At 49.3% G+C, this 19,497-nt stretch overlaps 6 protein-coding genes; 1 reads left to right on the forward strand and 5 right to left on the reverse strand.

The window, feature by feature from the left end:
- Nucleotides 1-340: 340 nt before the first annotated feature.
- FFUJ_00769 (probable DNA-directed RNA polymerase III second-largest chain) lies at nucleotides 341-3,977 on the forward strand (the record flags this gene model as incomplete). XM_023571374.1 has 4 exons in its annotated part: nucleotides 341-467; nucleotides 517-529; nucleotides 594-695; nucleotides 746-3,977. 4 exons carry the CDS (start codon nucleotides 341-343, stop codon nucleotides 3,975-3,977), a joined length of 3,474 nt encoding a protein of 1,157 aa, XP_023425521.1.
- Nucleotides 3,978-4,208: 231 nt separating this feature from the next.
- FFUJ_00768 (related to RAD57 protein) lies at nucleotides 4,209-5,528 on the reverse strand (the record flags this gene model as incomplete). The annotated part of the gene is made up of 1 exon (XM_023571385.1): nucleotides 4,209-5,528. The coding sequence occupies one exon, from the start codon at nucleotides 5,526-5,528 to the stop codon at nucleotides 4,209-4,211; it is 1,320 nt and encodes a 439-aa protein (XP_023424741.1).
- An 853-nt stretch (nucleotides 5,529-6,381) lies between these two features.
- Nucleotides 6,382-7,353, reverse strand: FFUJ_00767 (probable ribosomal protein L15.e.B, cytosolic; the record flags this gene model as incomplete). XM_023571396.1 has 3 exons in its annotated part: nucleotides 6,382-6,749; nucleotides 6,809-6,965; nucleotides 7,267-7,353. The coding sequence occupies 3 exons, from the start codon at nucleotides 7,351-7,353 to the stop codon at nucleotides 6,382-6,384; spliced, it is 612 nt and encodes a 203-aa protein (XP_023424742.1).
- A 588-nt stretch (nucleotides 7,354-7,941) lies between these two features.
- Nucleotides 7,942-8,792, reverse strand: FFUJ_00766 (uncharacterized protein; the record flags this gene model as incomplete). XM_023571407.1 has 3 exons in its annotated part: nucleotides 7,942-8,428; nucleotides 8,478-8,700; nucleotides 8,753-8,792. 3 exons carry the CDS (start codon nucleotides 8,790-8,792, stop codon nucleotides 7,942-7,944), a joined length of 750 nt encoding a protein of 249 aa, XP_023424743.1.
- A 962-nt stretch (nucleotides 8,793-9,754) lies between these two features.
- FFUJ_00765 (related to suppressor protein PSP1) lies at nucleotides 9,755-12,586 on the reverse strand (the record flags this gene model as incomplete). XM_023571419.1 has 4 exons in its annotated part: nucleotides 9,755-10,385; nucleotides 10,431-11,103; nucleotides 11,163-12,127; nucleotides 12,171-12,586. The coding sequence occupies 4 exons, from the start codon at nucleotides 12,584-12,586 to the stop codon at nucleotides 9,755-9,757; spliced, it is 2,685 nt and encodes an 894-aa protein (XP_023425579.1).
- A 6,143-nt stretch (nucleotides 12,587-18,729) lies between these two features.
- FFUJ_00764 (uncharacterized protein) lies at nucleotides 18,730-18,979 on the reverse strand (the record flags this gene model as incomplete). XM_023571430.1 has 2 exons in its annotated part: nucleotides 18,730-18,828; nucleotides 18,881-18,979. 2 exons carry the CDS (start codon nucleotides 18,977-18,979, stop codon nucleotides 18,730-18,732), a joined length of 198 nt encoding a protein of 65 aa, XP_023424744.1.
- Between the last annotated feature and the right edge of the window lie 518 nt (nucleotides 18,980-19,497).

Genomic DNA, 19,497 nt, shown 5'->3' on the forward strand with positions numbered 1-19,497 from the left:
CAATGTTGCTAATTTCTGAAGAATATTTTAAAGTTCTAAGAAGGATGATACACAATCTAGAGATCGATACTCTTAATAAAATGCCTATTTTAAGGTATATAGTAAAGTCCAAGGTGTTTCAACGTTAACGTTTATACAAGCTGAAGTCTATCACGTGATACGTATCACCAAACTCTCGTCCCCCACCGTGGCGCGCCCGATCAAGCCGGCTCCACCTATGACCGCGGGGCAAGAACTTTTTGCGAAGCTATCGCAAGCTGCCACAGAAAAAAAGTAGTCAGCGCAAACACGCACCCAAAAACCATCCTTTTTAGATGTGCGCTCTTAGGTGACATTCAAGATGCCTACGGTCGACGATGGCTTCGAGGCTCTCCTGGAGCCATTCTACAATGGCAAGAAGCTCACGGATCCTATTTCCACAAAGGAGGACAAGTTCCAGCTTCTGCCAGCCTTCTTGAAAGTCAAGGGTAAGGATGTCGATCAGCCCGGTGAGCCTTTTTGCTAACTGATTTATAGGTCTTGTCAAACAGTATGTCTCCGAATAAAGCGCGCAGAGCTTGCGATTGTACTTCACCGGTTCTAACTAGATTTAGGCACATCGACTCCTACAACTTCTTCGTGGAGCAGGAGATCAAGGATATCGTACGCGCCAATCGAACCATTCGTAGCGAAGTAGACAGCAACTTTTGGCTAGAGTAGGTGCTGGGATGTCAATTAAATGGGCCATGCTAACATTACTTTCCAGGTTCACAGACATTCGAGTAGACAGTCCTCGACGTCAAGATTGGACAGACAACAAGTCACATAGTGAAGTGACTCCCATGGAGTGCCGCCTTCGAGACATGACATACGCCGCGCCAATTTTTGTCGATATACAATACATCCGAGACAAGCAGCGAATCGTGCGAAAGAATGTGCCTCTTGGACGCATGCCAGTCATGCTCAAGAGCTCCAAGTGTCGTCTCGCTGGAGCCAACAATACCCAGATGGAGGAGATGAACGAATGCCCACTTGACCCTGGCGGTTACTTTATTATTGGTGGCACCGAGAAGGTCATTTTGATTCAGGAGCAACTGAGCAAGAACCGTATCATTGTTGAAGCCGACGAGAAGAACAACATTATTTCAGCATCGGTCACCAGTTCTACACACGAACGAAAGTCGAAGACGTACGTTACTCTGAAGAAGGACAGAATCCTCCTCACACACAATGTACTGGTGGAAGGTATTCCGATCGTAATCATCCTGAAGGCTCTGGGAGGATTGTCGGATATGGAAATCATGCAGCTTGTTGCTGGATCAGATGGAAGATACCAAGATGAATTTCTGGTAAACTTTGATGAGGCGACAAAGGCGGGCGTTTTCACCCAGCACCAAGCGCTGGAGTATATCGGAGCAAAGGTCAAGATGGGTTCCCGCAGAGGCACATTCGGTCCTCAAGTGCGCCGTAACCACGTCGAAGAAGGCCTCGATGCCTTGGCCAACCTGGTCATTGCCCATGTGCCGATTGAGGGACTGGATTTCTACCCTAAGGCCATATATGTAGCTCAGATGACTCGAAGGGTTCTCATTGCCGCCCACAACCCCAAGTTGGTTGATGACAGAGATTTCGTGGGAAACAAACGACTTGAGCTGGCTGGTCAACTTCTCTCACTTTTGTTTGAAGATTTATTCAAGCAGTTCACATCTGGAGTCAAGATGTCGATCGACAAGTTCCTGAAGAAAAACAACAGAGCAGTTCCTCTCGATGCGGTTCATATGATTAGCAACCACGCCAACAACATTGGATATGGAATCAACCGAGCCATTCAGACTGGAAATTGGACTGTCAAACGCTTCAACATGAACCGAGCAGGAGTCACCCACGTTCTCAGTCGGCTAAGTTACATCGCCGCTCTTGGTATGATGACCAGAATAAGCAGTCAGTTCGAAAAGACCCGAAAGGTGTCTGGTCCTCGTGCACTTCAACCATCGCAGTGGGGCATGCTTTGTACGTCAGATACACCTGAAGGTGAAGCCTGTGGTCTGGTGAAGAACTTGGCTTTGATGACCCATATTACTACCAACGTTGACGAAGAGCCTGTCAAACGGTGGATCTTTACACTAGATGCTGGTGTTGAACCTATCCGCAATTTCTCGGGTGCTGAGATGCACCGTGAAGGAAGCTACATTATTCATATCAACGGTACCCCGTTCGCATTAACTCGATACCCGAAACGATTTGCGCAAAAGTTTAGAACTATGCGAAGGAGAGGTTGGATCTCCCCTTTTGTCGGCATCAACATCAACACGCACTTCAACGCCGTTCATATTGCCACCGATGAAGGCCGCATTTGTCGACCTTATATCATCGTTAAGAATGGTAAGCAGAAGCTCAAGCCTGAGCATCTGCGATTGCTTCAGATGGGCAAAGCGACCTTCGACGACTTTCTGAACCGCGGAATCGTTGAGTATCTCGATGTCAATGAAGAGAACGATGCCCTCATCACAATTTATGAGGACCAAGTGACACAGAGTACCACTCACTTGGAAATCGAACCCTTTACAGTCCTGGGAGCTGTCGCAGGATTAATTCCTTTCCCCCACCACAACCAATCTCCTCGTAACACTTACCAATGTGCTATGGGTAAACAAGCCATTGGTGCAATCGCATATAACCAGTTCAACCGTATTGATACTCTTCTCTACACACTTGTATACCCCCAACGGCCCATGGTTATTTCAAAGACCATTCAACTTATCGGTTACGACAAACTTCCTGCAGGTCAAAACGCCACCGTGGTTGTTATGTCATACTCAGGATACGATATTGAAGATGCTTTGGTTCTGAACAAAGCATCGATCGACAGAGGATTCGGCCGTTGTCAGGTTTTCAGAAAGTACACGACGGAACTGCAGAAGTACCCCAATGGACGTAGAGAACGTATCGGAGACCCCGAGAATGAGGGCGATGGCAAGATTAAGCGCCGGATCGCTAAGCACGAGGCATTGGATGACGATGGCCTTGCCATTGTTGGTTATAAGGTAAACAGCGGCGAGGCCATGGTCAAGAAGGAGACACCACTTGACCAGACAAGCACTGGCATCGGACTGGACCGTGGACCTGCTGAGTTCCGCGACTCATCAGTTTCATACCGGATCGCAGATCCTGCATATATCGACAAGGTCATGATTTCTCAAACGGAGAAGGATACCACAGTAATCAAGGTTCAGACAAGACAGACTCGACGCCCCGAGTTGGGTGACAAGTTCTCGTCTCGTCACGGCCAGAAGGGTGTCGTTGGTATTATTGTTGAGCAAGAGGACTTGCCTTTCTCTGACAGTGGACTAAGCCCCGACATTATCATGAACCCCCACGGTTTCCCTTCCCGAATGACAGTCGGCAAGCTACTCGAGTGTCTAACGGGCAAGGCTTCTATCGTCCACGGTCGTCCTGACTATGGCTTTGGAGATGCTTTCCGTTCTCATCCTTTGGAAGAGATGAGTCAGGTGCTTGTAGACCATGGTTTCTCATGGGAGGGCAAGGACTACTTCACGTCGGGTATTACTGGGGAGCCACTGGAGGCATACGTCTTCAACGGACCTATCTACTACCAGCGACTCAAGCACATGGTGCAAGACAAGATGCACTCTCGATCCCGAGGTCCCCGAGCCATCCTCACTCGTCAACCTACAGAAGGTCGTTCACGAGACGGTGGTCTACGCCTGGGAGAAATGGAACGTGATTGCTTGATCGCCTACGGTGCTTCACAGCTTCTGCTGGAGCGACTCATGATCAGCTCGGATGGTACCGAGATTGATATTTGCCAACAGTGTGGTTTGTTCGGATACAAAGGTTACTGTCACACATGCAAGAGTACAAGGGAGGTTACCAAGATGACGATGCCGTATGCAGCGAAGCTGCTTGTACAGGAGCTCATCAGCATGAATGTCGGAGTGCGACTCCAGATGGATGACGAGTTCCCCCACCCCAGATAATTAGGGTTACATGATGGATATGCATAGAATGGAGTTTGGGAACTTGTATACTTGAAATATAGCATAGTCGTTTACGAGGCGATTAGGTAGTCTAGAGGTATTATTATGGTTGCTTCAGGTTTCTATCTATGAGCATATCTACATTGAGTCTTAGCCTGTGGTGACTCTGATAATACAACTTTTGCCAGTGGCCGATACACAACTTTATGTACGCTCTTGCTTCCACACTCGTTATTGCCTTTTGGCCCTTTGGATCTTAATTGATTTTAATCCTCCCATAGTAACTTCGAACTCGACCGCCCCGTCCAAGCCCTGACCCGTTGGAGGCGCATGAGGCGCAAACACAACTTTCATCCATCTTCGCCACCCTCTGAGTGTGGGTGCTGCCAGGTCAGAGTCATCCTCTGCTGTCACTGGGGCAGCCTGTCTTATACGGCCATAGACAGGACGCTTGAAGAGTGCAATACGACAAGCAATCTGCGTTGACCACACCAGGCCCAAACTTGGGGTCTTGAGTGAATAAGAAGCGTGGGGATCATCACCCCAGCCTGTGAACCAACGCTGTTGATGATCAAGCATTAGGGCGGGTGGAGGCGGAGGACCATCGGGGTCTTGTAAGGCAAAGGGTAATGACGAGGAGGGCGTGCCAGGGAGGTTCGTAGATGAAGGAGGAGGCATACTCCTGGAAGCGAGGGGACTCTCATAGGAGACGCCACTGCTTCTAGGAGGTGCATGCCGTGGTGTAGAGCTGGATGCGAATCGATCAGCGACCTGGTTGGCTACAACAACAGCGAGATTGTGGCGTCGAGCTAGATCGCGGAGAAGAGCACCGAGACGAACGAGTTCAGCACTTCGAGCGGCCATGTTAGAGCCGTGAGAACCCTGCCGTTCGAACTCAGCACGGTAGTTGGCTGCTACTGAGTCGAGAATGATGAGGCCAATGTTGTGACGGGACAGAAGAACAGGGACCTGGAAGTCGAGGATGTGATCTTGTGTCTCTAGATCAGGCGTGACTGCGCTACGGATAGCATCAAGTGAAGGGCGAGTTTCAAGGTCATCGTATTGCTGTAGAATGGGGTTTGAGTTGAGCATCTGGGCAAGACGGCTTGTGGCGAGAGCTGCCTCAGTTGAGATGTAGAGAGCTTCACGGCCCAGCCCATGAGGCGGAGGAAGTTGGACAGCAAGGCATAGTGATAGAAGAGCTTGTGTCTTTCCAGCACCGCTCTCACCAGTGATTTCCGTTATCACACCAACAGGCACGCCACCTCCTAACGCAGCATCCAGACCCTCGTCAAGAGTACTGATGACGTTGGGCTCTTCAGCCGGTTGAAGGAGAGGTTGCTGTGGGCTGAGATCGTCAGAGAGAGACGCTTGTATAGCAGCTATGAGACGCTTGAGATCGAGGATAGGGAGGCGTGTCTGCTTTGCTATGTCTGCGGGATGAAGGGTAAGAAGATCTGTTGTTGTGAGAGCCTGTTGCTCAATTATTGGTATTAGAGCTGCAAAAGGGCGGAGAGGAAAAGAGGGTAGGATTTGGAGGAGGTCTGTCATGGGGACGGCTGAGTAGACATGGATGGTTGTGGGTGAGAGAGAAGTGAAAGTGAGGGTGTAAGTGAGTGAGTGTGAAGAAGTGAATGAAGGGGTTGGCTTGGTGTTGACAGCAAAAGTGTATATCTCTGTCTTGTAGATCCAAAGTCAAACTCTATGACAGCAGCAAGTCCTTGCCCTTACAAACACTTTCGTTCTCTGTTTTTCTCTGGTTCAGTTGATTTCTCTCGAGATACCTAGTTGAGGTTGCACTTCACGCGTTAAGTGAATGAGATAGACGCGCTTACATACATGACGCGCTTAATTGGATGGACTGGACAAGCCACAATGTCAACGCCACATCATAGTGAGAAGAGCCCACTGAAAAGACTGCAAACTTACTGGTCTAGATTTAATTCAGTAGCACTTCAGTACAGCACTACCTACCTAGGCTTGAGAATCAAAACTTTGCCGAGGGAGCTCAGAAACTTCACGAGCAAACAGGGTTTCCAACACATGAAAGGCAGTCGAATGCTTAAACTTTTGATAGCAAAACAGCCCTGAAAGTGTCAATGCTTTTACTGAACACTTCAGCCAACGTTTCGTAGACGCATTGGCTTGTAAACATCTCTCAGGAATCACGGCACAGCATCAATCACAAATCGGTAGGCAAAATTCGGGAAACCATATTCTTAATCTTGATCATGAAATTGGAATTGCTTTTGATTCCATTTTTTGTGCTACCAAATACGGTTCCCGACTCCCCAGAGTCCAAGCATGCAGTGCCAAAACCAGACCCTCCCAAATCGCACGTACAACCGAACAGCCGCGTTGCGAATAACAAAGCCAGCTCCTCCCGAAGCAGGGGGCGAGCCGTTTATCGGTATCGCCACAGGGACAGGGTGTTGTGGCGCTTCCAGGTCTTTCTGCGGCCAGCCTGGGTCTTGTTGTAGCGGTGGCCCTTGTTGAGACCACGAGACTTCTTGCCGGTGGCGGTGAGACCACGAGACTCGCGGTGCTTGTGGACGGGGTTGACGATCCAGTTGATGCGGGGGTCGATGCGGATGGCCTTGTGCTGAGGGTCGACGAGGATGACCTCGTAGTACTTGTAGGTAGAGTCCTGGTTGATCCAGTAGGAGTTGAGGACTCGGAGGTTAGCGCATCGGCGGCCGACACGCTCCTCAGCGGTAGCCTTGAGGGATCGCTGGTACTTCAGCTGGTTGATACCCTGGTTGGTGGGCTTGCCTATTCGGATTGTGTTAGATACTGACATCCCTGTGTTCTCAAGCGAGCAAAAAACCTACCATAGGTGGCACCCTTAGGAGCAGGGCGCTTGCGGCCACCACGGCGGACACGGACACGGTAGATGACATAGCCCTGCTTGGCCTTGTATCCGAGACGGCGAGCCTTGTCCAGACGGGAGGGGCGAGAGGCGCGGTGGATGACGTTCAATTGACGGAGCTATATTGATGCACTCTCAGCAAATGTTCAACGAGTGTATAGCACAGACGGCGGTTAATAAACAGCCTGTTTCGTCTCGAGTTCTCTCTCATCGATGTCCAAGCGTACACAGTTTGTGTGTTGATTTCGTCGTTGAGAATTTTCTTCCCAGTGCGGAGTATTCAAAACTCGCACGAAAATTCGAACCGCTTCGGACAATTCTAGTCGAGAGGAGGACAAGAGAGCGAGAACAGGTTGAATCCGCCGTCCACATGGGGAATTGATGTTTGTGCTTGTGCATGTTTTTGGTGGTTTAACGTACTTCCCAGCAGCGAACTCGGAGGAGGAAGGCAACGACATCCGACTGCTTCTTCTTCTGAAGCTCTTCGACGTACTTGAGGGCACCCATCTTGGCTGTTTATCGCAGAGACGATAGAGGTTAGCGAGAGAAGAATAGAGAAAAAAACAAAGGCTTGCAAGAGAAAAAGAAGAAAATTCTCGAGGAGGGGGATTTTCACATACCGGCTTGGTCGAGGTCCTGGTGGTTAGTAGGAGGTCGAAGATTTTCAGAAAAGAGAAAGAACCACCGATATCCAACTTTCCGTGGGAAAATTGTGGCCTGTGGGTTAAGCGATGAGCTAGCCCTCGCACTTTCCATTCGCAGCCCTCGACGTGGTCTGTGCACGGTCACGTGCCTCGCCAAGATCTGGCGGTGATAAGTCATCGGAATTGGCACTGTACTACATAGTATGTAGGACCTAGGGGTCAGACTGGATCGGTGGGTCGCTAGCGAATTTTGGTATAAGCTAAACTCGTCAAGCGCCGTGTATTTCTCCCCCCGAGAAGGACTTCATGAAAGACAGTGCCGTCTTCATAAACTGTGTATCTGTTATACTACTCAATTCGTTCATGTCTTTGGTGCTGTGCTTCCAGAGGCAACTAAGGTATTCATATGATCTCTTCCAAGCCATCACAATTGACTATCAATGCCATTATATCATCCTTCAACTTCAGCTGATAGCACTTTCAAAACCCCAGTAAAAGCCTTCAGATGACCCTGTGCAATCTTTCCCCATATATCATCAGTCATCTTTGGTAGACCCTCCTCAATCAGATCCCACGCTACATGCTCAACTCCGCCGGCGCCCTCAGAAGGCTTGTGGGGAAGTTCGTGTGAATCAGGCATAATGAAATGATTAATCATCTTTGAAGCCATCGCAAGACCGTGCTTGCTCACATCCTCCAGGTCTTTGATATCTTGTTGCCAGCGCATCCAGTTAGGCGCTCGGATCTTGTTGTCTTGTTTGGCTAGGCCTTCGTAAGTCCTAACATCACTCTGTAAATTGTCGAGTGCTTTGAGAATCGTCTTTGGGTAAGTTTGGGTGCTTCGTCTCTGGAGAGCCGAAGAAAAACCAATCCAGGGAAGAACAGGTGCAAGATCTGGAGAGATATCTTTCTTCAATATATCGACGCCAATTTGAGGACTGCTGGTCTTAGAAAATTAGATCGAACGAATTGCCGGAAGCTACATACATCCGTGTATGAGTCTCCTTATCGATGAACTTTGCAAAGTCGGCACCGTGTTTCTTGATCCGGCTCTTGGCTTCAACAGAGAAAACCTTTCGCCTCTTGTTGGAAGAAGCGTTCGTTGCGCGCATGAAATTCTTGCCTCTGCGTTGAACTCCCCCCCTCGCACCTGATTTCCTTGGAGCCCTCGTTGTCATCCTGGGGAGTGCATCTTCGGTACCGTTGCTCTCTCATGTACTTTTAGCTTCTGTAAGCGAAGTCGAGATTGTATCGCAACTCACCTGTAGCAGATGCTCTTCTCTTCCGTGCTCGCGGGGGCATGGTATGATGATGGAGTTTTTCTTTTAAGAGGTGACAAGGTGGATGGAATGAACGCTCACAAGGTTTGGTTCACTCAAAGTCGTCTTCTCTGGCTAAGAGCCAAGGAAGTTAGTTGGCATCTGAGCATACGTGGAGAGGAAGGTGAAATCGTTGTTGCAAGAGTGGGAAGGCAGGCGCTTTGGGTGCTTCTCAATATGGCAAAAATCTGGATCTGCCTCAACCACCAATAAAAGTTATTCTCCAAGTGTTATTGCATGAATCTTTGGCCTCACTTCATTTCACGTTTAGATAACGTATAAGCAAACCCTGAGCTCGAATTTAATCTATCACATAATCTCATTTTCGTGCATTGAGCCAAATAACCCCTTAAAAACAAACACATTTGCCCGCACGAATAAGCAAATGAGTAAATCAAGTCTTTGTCATACATGATTCCGGTTATATCTCCCGAATGTGCCCCTTTTTTGACTGCGTATTAGTTACAGTGTTAGATGCGAAGTCCTTGGGTCTTTCTGTCTATAATCTCAGCCTGTAAAAGAAAATTCCATGCCGTCGAATGTCATCTTGTCTTCCCTCCCTACTCCCCGTTGTCGTGAAATCGGCCGTTGGATCATGGACCCTGAACAAAGCGTTGGCGATATGGAATTCGAAAAGCAGCTATTGAACAATCTCTGAATACTCAAGTATCAATGGAGAATTGCCGATTAACGCCAAAGAAGATGTAAACGAAACGACGAATCATTATAAAGGAATGGAAAACGAAAAAGATGAAATCACACAATCACACAACCGCACCGCAAGCCCAACAAGGGCTGGTTCTGTATGACAGTCCGTCGTCAACTCAATCAACAAATGCCAGCAGGTTCTCTTTCAGGGAATGAAGTCTGCTGTGCCTGCTTGAATGCAAACGAGTGTACTGAGATAAGCTTCTCATGGTCGCCAAACGTATGTGATAACACACATTAATGAGTGTTGAGAGACAAGCCCTGGAAAGATCCAACCCAGTCATTCTGAGGAGCCAGAGGTGAAGTGGCTTGAGAGTGAGGTGCCGGGCTGGGACCAGACTGTGGGTTTGGGAACCGCTGGCGCATCGACGTGTATTCTCCAAGCTGGGGAACTCCAACGGGATAGCCCTCCATAGCGCCCGGCATAGCACCAGAACTAGCACCGTAGCCAACATTGCTGCGAGGATTGCTGTAAGGGTTGGCGAACTGCCCGTAAGGGTAGTTGGAAGGAGGGTATCCAGATGGCTGCGCGAGGCGGCCCTCATTGCCAAACGGCTGGCTGAAAGTTGGAGCAGGGCGGAATCCGCGGCCATCTCTGGCTCCACCGGGAAAAGCAGAGGCTTGGTGAGACTCTTGGACCTGCTGGTTCTGGCGTCTGTCATTACCGCCTGCACCACGGTTTGCGTTCACTGCTCCAGGACCGATGCCGCTAGGAGCCTGAATGCCAAGAGTTGGGCTAGCGAATGAGGCTGGGTTGATAGCAGACATCCAGATTCGAGTCTTGTAGATCTTGAACAAGTCGGTGACGAGAGAGTTGAAGTTGATGTACGAATCGGCGAAGTAGTAGAAGGTCAACTTCTTCCAATCCCTAGCAGAGGTTAGTCATCTGTGGACAAGTGCTAAATATACTCACATCTGGAACTCGGCGTCGAGAATCTCCATATTGAGAGCATGCTCTTTGACCTTTTGCATACAAACACGCTTCGCCTTCGCCTCTTGACCTTCCTTGTCTCGCAGGGCTTGGATTTCGTGGTTCTGGGCAAGACGTTTAATGAGCTTGGGTCGAAGTTCGCCAGCGTTGGGCTCCTGCGCATGGTGCTGGCTTGGAGGTCCCATGCCTCCAACCGCGCTTCCTTGAAGGCCGGTAGAGGAGGCAAGAAGACCTGCGCTAGAACCCTCCTGCGCGACGGCAGCATTTTGTGAGTACATCATCAGCCACTTGTACTGCTCTTCAGCATAGTGCTCCTTGAGTTCTTTAGCAACCTGCCACTCAACGTTATCCTTAGCAACGGTTCCAAGGTCAGTGCCGCGATCAGCCTCGACTATCACCAGATCACCTGGTTTGACATTGAGACCAGTGCCCTCTTGAATGTAGAACACGTCAGCTCGAGCGCACTTGAACAACACAATGTGAAGAAGCTGGTTGTGACGAGGCTGAGCAATGCTGTAAACATTACGATGAGGAGATGGTGCGCGGTTCCCATACGCAGTGGGCAACCCGTAAGGAGATCCGTATTGATTGGCAAACCCAGTCTGATAGGCATTTCCGATGTTGGCACCTCCGCCAACGCCAAAGTATTGGCTTGCTGTTTGCGTGCGTTAACAAATGATCAAACAAAGAACGTGAGTGTTGAGCCCAACTTACCATGTGAAGAAGCACTAAAGGCGGCAGGGTCGGGGTAACCGGGGGGGTACTCCTGAGATTGCTGCATATCGAGTGCAGAAGGCTCTAGTGCGGCCGCGTCGGGAATAGAGCTGATAGAACCTTGGCGAGTAGGCATGTTTGCAAAGGAGTGTCGCCTACTCTGAGAAATATCAGAAGGATTAAATCCGAGGGAGCTTGACCAAAGCGCTTTCTTGAGGTTGGCGTTTTCAGGTTTGCGATTGTTCTCAAACGGAGAGCGTAATGACCCCGCTCCGTACTCGCTCATGCGCCTGCTCAGCGCCCGTTTGGCCAACATATCGCCAGACTCGTTGGCTTCATCAAGCTCATCAATAGCATAATCAGATTCCTCGGGAACGGTGTCCCTTATTGGGTAGCCGTTTGCGGGATAGGAGGAGCCAGTGACTGCGCGGGGTCGAATTCGAGCATTGTTATACTGCGTTTGCTGCTGTTGCTGCTGCTGCTGCTGCTGCTGCTGCTGTTGTTGTTGTTGTTGTTGGCGCAGCATAGCATTTTCACGAGCCAGCATTTCAATTGTTTTCGCATCCGATTGATGAAACGAACTTTGCATCGATTCGCTTGGGCTTTCATCGTCGTCATCCTCGACTTCCTTGACTTTTCCAAGCATCGAGCCGTCGTTGGCCATTTCGCTTAGCATGCTGGGTCGAGAAGGTCGATGCTGGAGCGCGGGATAGCGAGCGCGACCCATAATGGCGGAAGAGCTCATCGTAGGCGGAGTGGCTGTTGACTCAGGATCCAGCTGCCCAACAGAGTAAGATTGAGACCGGTAGGTTTTGGGAGTAGGATGAAGCGGAATAGCAAAAGGTATTTGCGAGTTAGGCGCAGGATCGCGCGAGACCGGAGATGTCTGCATGTCTGAGCCAAAGAAAGAGTTACCACCGCCCGGGGGCATGGTCGATGTGGGAGAAGGCAAAACCTCGCTGAGCCTCGATGGAGGATCTTTGCGTTCATTGTTCCAGATAGCCGTACCCCATGAAAAGCCAGGTGCGCCAGACTCCCCGGCCCATCACAGATGAAGCTGAGTGAGATCCCCACGCTCCACCGGCCTCACCGGAGGGCGTGCTAGGGTGAGAAGTAGTCGGAGACATTGAGTTACTAGCAATGGATCCCCTACGAGGACGGCCCAGGGTTTGAGAAGTCTCGTTCAACCACGAAGGTCGTCGGACAGGTCTAGGAGGTTGCGACGCAGAATGAGATGCTGCTGTTGCGGACTCGTATCGGTGCTCGCCTTCGTCGTCTGAACTAGCGAGAGCTTCTGAATCTGGTGTGGATGTCCTCGCGTGCAGCTTCTCGAGGAGCAGTGACTGGTTGTTACCCGGGGCTGTAGGATGAGATCCCTGGCCTAGTCTGGAAGACGGGCCTGTCTTGAGCGGACCAGAACTCATCATCCAGGAAAGACACTGCTTGGGTTCTTTCAATCTAAAATCTACAAGACTGCTGATTGATAATGTCCTGTGAACGGGGGAGGGGGGGGGGGTTAATCTTATATCTGTGATACGTGAACCGGCTAGCACAAGCTGTCGTGTTTCGGATGACGGATAATAAACAGAGTTGCGGGTTTAAAATAAAAAGTAGGCTGTAAAGGTCTTTTAAGAATGAATAGAATCGAAACTGTAAATAGCTAGTTAGCTGACTGGACTCGTGATGAACAATGAATGACATTATTTGAGAACAGAAACTCATAGCCCCCACGACACCTCAGTCACATTGGGGAATGTAACAAGAGTCAGGGCAAACCAGTCTATGAACGAAGACTCGAAAAATAAACCAGAATGCCTATCAAAGCACCCAGATTCGCTGCAAATAGACTTACCAGAGATGGGATCTCAAGGATATCTAAAGACTATGTCGTCACACGTGCCAAATTCTAAGTCGTAAAAACAGACGAAACGTAAGAAAAAGAACGCTGATGCTGCAATCAGTGTCGAAAGATGTGGCTCTGAGAAGTGGCAACCCTGATCTTATCGCAAATGTTAAATCGCGATAGCAGAAGTCGTTACGGCGTGAGCCAGTGGTTGATTAGTGTTGAGTGAATACGACAGAATATCTAAACACCAGCGCGTCTAACCCAAGGCGCAAATAGAAGATTCAGGTTGTCGGATAAGAGTAAAGGAGAATGGGGACCCTGTCATGAAAGGACTTTTTGAGGGGACTGATTTGGGCAGACGAAGATGTCCAGTGCTGTAGCGACGGAGACTCAATCGTGGCCCATTGTCAGTGAAAGGCTCGAAAGCAGGCGCGAAATCCGACACCAAGAGATTGACGCGGGGTTGCTGCTACACTTGGAGCGGCAACAAGGCGAAAGAGACGAGCGGCGGTGGCAAATAGTCAGTGATCAGAAGACCTGTCTCCAAAGATTCAAATATCAATCTGCAAAGACCACGAGAGCGCCGAGGACGGTGTGGTGAACAGGCAGGCGAAAAGTGGTTGATCGCGAATAACGTCGTCGTGCACACGGTGTGCAAGTCGAATGAGGAGGATGGAGAGAGTTTGCGAAATGCAGTCGGAAGGCGGGGGAGGACAGCGGCGCGCTGCAGAAAGTGATGATATTGACAAAGAAGGGCAAGCAGAGGGAAAGCTTGGCAGGAGGAAGTATGTCGCGTGTCGCGGAGCAATGTTGCAATGTGCCGTGTTGTGTCGCGAACCGTTTGCTGCTTGTCGTGGTTGCTACTCCTGTTGGGTTGTGCGATGCAATGCGCCGAGTGTTCAGGTTGTGTCGAGATGCGGTTACCACACGAGACCAGGTTCTAAGTGGTGCTGGGGAGAGTCGCGGGCGGTATGAACCTCCAACTAATACTGCCGTTCCTCTGCGGGTACTAGGGTGGCGCGGGAGCTTTCAATGGGGAAAGCTGGTGGGCGGCGCAGCAGGGGAGGGGGTCCTAGATGTAAGCGCACCGTCACGAATTGTTTGACTTGAGAGGGGGAGATTGATCTCGAGTCAACACAATGCTTGATGATGAAGAGGTAGATGGGAAAAGGGACCAGGACAGACAGGCCCGATGAGTAGAGTAGAGAGGGTGGAGCGAGCAGAGAGTTGTGGAGAGTCCCGAAGTGGAGAGAGCCTCAGAAAGAGAGGGACCTGGACAAGAACGTAGAGATCCGAATGGAACACTGAGAAGTGTGATGTGATCTTCTGATCAGGGGACTCAGACCAGGCGTGGGAGACTGGACTGGCTTGAGAGAGGGGTAGGCAAGGTAGGAGACTCTGTCCCTAGTTCATTTGCCAGCCAAACCTGGAGAACGATGCGTTAGCGAAAGCCCTAGAGCAAGGTACCGATACATTTGGCGAGGTGACGAGCCAGCCCAGAGCTTGCTTGCGGAAAGCTTGGAATTTTGGTGGCTCGAGCACCGCGACGGAAGCTCTGCTGTACTTTGAGGAGCGCAAGCGCCACGAGTTAAAAGGAAGCGCCTTGACCTACCTGAACAAATGAAAAAGGCGAGTACCTGAGAAAGAAAAGAAGTATTGGACCAGAGCACGCTGCTCGGTGAGTCGATTTGAGGAGCGCCTCAGACTCTATGTGTTGGAAGTAAGGTAAGGTAGGCTAAGTGATGTACCTAGCTGTGTTGTTGATGGAGGTCTCAGAAAGCAGCGGGGACCCGACGTTGATCTGGGGAGAGCTACTAGCTCGGGTCGGTAGCTGGGCGATTTAGTTCTTGTCGCCTCGGCAGCCCGGTAGGGTAGAGGAGTCGACGCTAGAAAACTTGACCCGTAGAGCATACGATGACCACGATGCTCTGCTCTGCAGGCTAGGCTAGAGACAAGAGACAAAGGGATGTAATTTGACGAGGGGATCGGAGTGTTGATATGCTTTTCCCTTGTGGCAGAAGAGGGGGGGCTTGATTAAAAAGATGGTGTCGGCCAAGTGATGTTGAATGGTGATACAGTAACGTGGTGGTGATGGTGCTATGGATGTGAAAGCTGGGGGTGATGGAGCCTAAGGCAATGCTAGAAGAAAGCGGGTATTTCCAATTCCAGAATGAATGCGGAGGCCAGTGAAAAGAGAGCCTGGAAAACTGCTGGGGCAGATAGGGGAGGGAGGCAAGAAAGTGCAGGACCTCCATCCCAGGTGACTAAAATACTTGGGTAGATTTAGTGTATCTTGTTACACCTTTAGACCAATTAATTTTGGTATCTTGATATAACGTCGGAAGTTTTTATTGCCTGACGACCGGCTAGGCCTTGTGCTTTGGCTTTTGGCTTAGGTTTGCGTAGGCCTGCGTTTAGGCTGGGGGCGTTAGGGCACTGGCGGGTTGGCAGGAACATGCAAATCATCCAATCAATGTTTTTGGGTTACCTTGACTCTGCTGTCACGGTGGGCTAATCCTACCTACCTTCATCATCTACAGTATGGAGTATCGTGAGGATTCGCCTCCGTCATAAGGTTGAGAGGGGAAAATAGGTCGGGCCTAGACCTTGCAGTACTGTGCAGAATTTGTGATAGCTGGCCACGGCGCGCCCTCCATCAAACCTTAGGTTTCTATCATCTCCTCCACCAAGACCGGACAATAATTGGACCCTGAAAAAAAAGGAAATCAGATGTTATTCTGTCCGGCATATTATCTCGAAAGAAGCAAGTATAGAAGACCCCTGCTTCTTAGAGACAAGGTACGGAGTACCCAGGTAGACATCCACTGAGTAATTCGATAGGTCAGGATTGCTCCTGATTGTCCGTGAGCTTTAACCGTTGAAGGAGGCCAGCGTCAGACCATTGGGTTAGGCCCAGGCCAACTCACGGCAATCGTCGATGAAGTGCTGCTTATTTTCCGTATGTAGGTGGCTTTGAAGCCGGCAAGCTCGTGATGCAGAGTGTCAATGGGGGCTGGGAATTGCAGAGAAGAGAGACTTGGGTCTGTTGCGTGCATCGACCGGATGCGCATAGGAAGCGCCTCTGACGTGATGTTACTGAATAGCCCGCACTCACACTCGAGCTGGAGTCTAAAGTTTAAGAACGGGACTCATTTTGGTGGAAAGGTAGTAGCTGAGAAGAATCAGATGCTGGTCAGTTTAGCTCATATATCGTTCTTACAGATCTCAAGGTCCATCTCGAGGTCATCTCGATGAGATGATCGAAACTGCCGAGCACAGTCACTCATCACGATACCTGACTTCAAATTCAACCTTCAGACAGACTCAGGAAATCTCAAAGGATGGATGGCTGGTGGTGTGCATTGTCCCTGTACTTACAGGGCTTGGGTCCAAGTTAGACGCAGTTACAGTGAAAGCGGATTGGCCGCTCCACACTCGGAATCGATATGCTAACGCGGATGAAGCTTCATCGGCCCCACCGATGTATCCCCGACCAACCGAAGACTGATATATCAGAACATCCATGGATCACATCAGGTGAATCATAGCAAGATAGGGATGAACAAATAAAACAGGATCAAGGTTGCAGTGAGCTCTTTCATGATACGAGGGCTGCAATATTTGTAGTATACGGAAGGAGAATGCCTACCTCAGTACCTAGATGACTCTATGTCATAATAGCCCGTCAACTACGTCCATGGCTAGGCATGTAATTGATGGAAACCCCGCTCAACAGGCCCAATGATGATGCCCTCGGCAGTGGAGGATTTCTTTGTTGAATTTCGCGTCATCGTGTGTCGTAGCTCAACCGACCCAACTCCCCTCGTGACCTTGCTTACTAGGACTAGGATAGACCCGTTGGTAACACGATCCAAGGGACTCGCGGATCAAGATCGACTCCGCTTAACTTAGCTTTTGACTCCGCTTTTTAGCTCTGTAGTAATTCAAGCTTTCTTACTTGCTGGTGCTCACGTCACTTTCCGAGCCTCAAGAACTGTTCTTACTTTGCTGTGATGATCTCCAGAGCTTGTGAGACCTAAGAATTGAAGATACAGTCCACGCACTGAGTAGCATGTCGAGCTAGAACTTTAGTGTACTGGTGGTGTCTTTCTTCGCCGTTGAATATCTCCGAGGACAACCTAACCGGAATTGACCTCGTTGACTCACGAGTGACTCTTGAGATGTTGTCTTTTACCAAGAAGTTGAGGCCAGTTTATTTACCCATATGCAAGAGACGAGATGCATAATTAACTCTTATTCGACACTGAGCAGATGTATCATGCAGCCCGTTTCCAGCGAGTGTCGATCGAAACGAGCAACAATCTCAATTCTCATTCGTCTTTATGTTCCGAATTTGTGCCAGGCTCATTGTGTGTCTCATCATATGTTGATCACAAAATTCCCAGTTAAAATGCCTTAAGCACATCGCTGTTCTTACATTACAGAAGTCCTCACGGGGTGAATGATTAAAAGTGAGGTCACTGTGTCAGAATATTGCTCAGTCATGAAAGAGTTCAGGGCATCAGGCATAATGGAATGCCTTTGGAGAATGTCTCACTCCACTCCCCTATCTAAGTCATTGTCCATGTTGCTACGACACTGAAGGCGGATACCGGTCCATTCATGTTTGATTCTTAACCACAACCTCCCCGCCGTTGTTGACCTCGTAGGAGTCTTTGCAGATGAAACAGTCTGCTCAAATAGGATAGTACGAGTACCTGTTGAGTTGCTATTAGGGTTTTGTCAGTGGTGCAGTGTCTCGAACTTCTCCCACTTCGACTATCCCAACATCTCAACTATGGCACAATATACTTGGCCAGGACGGTCATCAGTATAACCTGACTCTCAATGAGGTACGCGTTGCTTAGACGAGAAATGAAGTCTGTTTTGAAGCAGAGGATCAAATTAATCGGCAAAATTATGAGAAGAATTCCTTTGACTTCCCCAGTCTTGGCCCTAGTCACCAAGTGACGATAGCTTCAAAACCACCCCGGCGAAAGGAATCGGCCCGTTTCTTCTTCACTGCATCGTACTGCCTTGATTCAACTCAATTCGGTCATTCGTACTTGGCCAACGACCCGATTGTGTACAGCAGTGAATAGTGCCCAAAGCGTCGGTGAGTGAGCAAACTTTGTAAGATGGGGATGCCGTTTGCGGAAATAGTCGAGATCCACCTGCACGAGCCCTGGAGTATTGATACGGGACACAAAGTAAGGTTTTGTAGATAATAGCAGTAACTTGAGGGATATTTCACGGCCTCCAAATCAATGCATATTCGAAATGCTACTCTGGTTAAACAAATCATATGGTATTCGTTTCAGATCCTGTCTGACATGTGGCAATTATAGTTGATATTTGTCGTGATTCTTCCAAGCTAGCCCATCTAAATCATTTCTTCTTCATTTGTAAAACATTCTCCTTAGGACACTAGGCCGAGTTCTCCTGTATATCATCAAGCCCAGGATGACAGCCACGTGCCTAAGCATGAATATGATTTCGTAAGAAAGAATCGAGAAACGAATGTGGATTCTGATAGACTGAACGTGTTGGTTCTGATAGAACTTTGGGTATGATATCCGTGGAGTGTAGGAACAAGAGCCGGATTCTTTCTTGTAGCCTGTGTTGAGGTCGTTCAGATAAGGACTGTGTATGCTAGTATGCAATGGTGTATTCGTAACGTCGTTGAGTTCGAGTGAGCGTGTGAGTTGAGGGGATAAAGTCTTATTCTCCAACTGAGATGACTACATCGCCCTTGCATTTGCCGTATGAGCAGCATTCGGATGCATCCATGTCGCCTTTGAGGATAGCATCGACTTTAGACTAGAACCAACTGTTAGTATAGATGTTGCCTTTACAGAAAATGGGTACTTACTTGAGGGCACGGCCCATTTGGTGAGATAGAAGAGGTTGGAACAGGTGATGCCATAACGAGCATAGCAGAGGCAGCGAGAACGAGCGTGTACCACTTCATGATGAGTATATAAGGAAAAGTCGGTAAACGAGGGATACTACTAGAGTCGAGAAAAACGAACGTGTTGGGTGAAAGAGTGACTGAAGAAACGAGTGACAATAGTTTGAATAGAGAGAGTGTGAGTGAGTGGAGGAGCAAGTGGAGGGAGGAGAGGAAGTTTGTCTGGTTTATATGGCCTGGAGGTCACTGCGCAAACTCAACGTTTGACCATAGATTCAAGGGAGATTGTCGAAAGCAGGGAATCACTCACTGACAGTGGAGTCACTGCCAAGATCGCTTTGGGTCGCGAAAGAAACTGCATGCGGCACTGACATCCATTTCTCAGGAGAGTTTGCAAGGCAGCGTTGAGCTCTTTTTGACGCAAACGTTGAAAATGTTCATTCCAATCCATGGAGCCCAACTCGGATTTGGTGCGCACCTCATGCGCTAATGCAGGTACACTACAGGCGACTTACAAGGACACAAGGGCCCACATGCGTCATATTCCGGGGGTCACAATCGCTAATGAAACCTCGTAA

The sequence above is a fragment of the Fusarium fujikuroi genome, chromosome FFUJ_chr01 (genome assembly GCF_900079805.1).
Source record: "Fusarium fujikuroi IMI 58289 draft genome, chromosome FFUJ_chr01".
NCBI lineage: Eukaryota > Fungi > Ascomycota > Sordariomycetes > Hypocreales > Nectriaceae > Fusarium > Fusarium fujikuroi.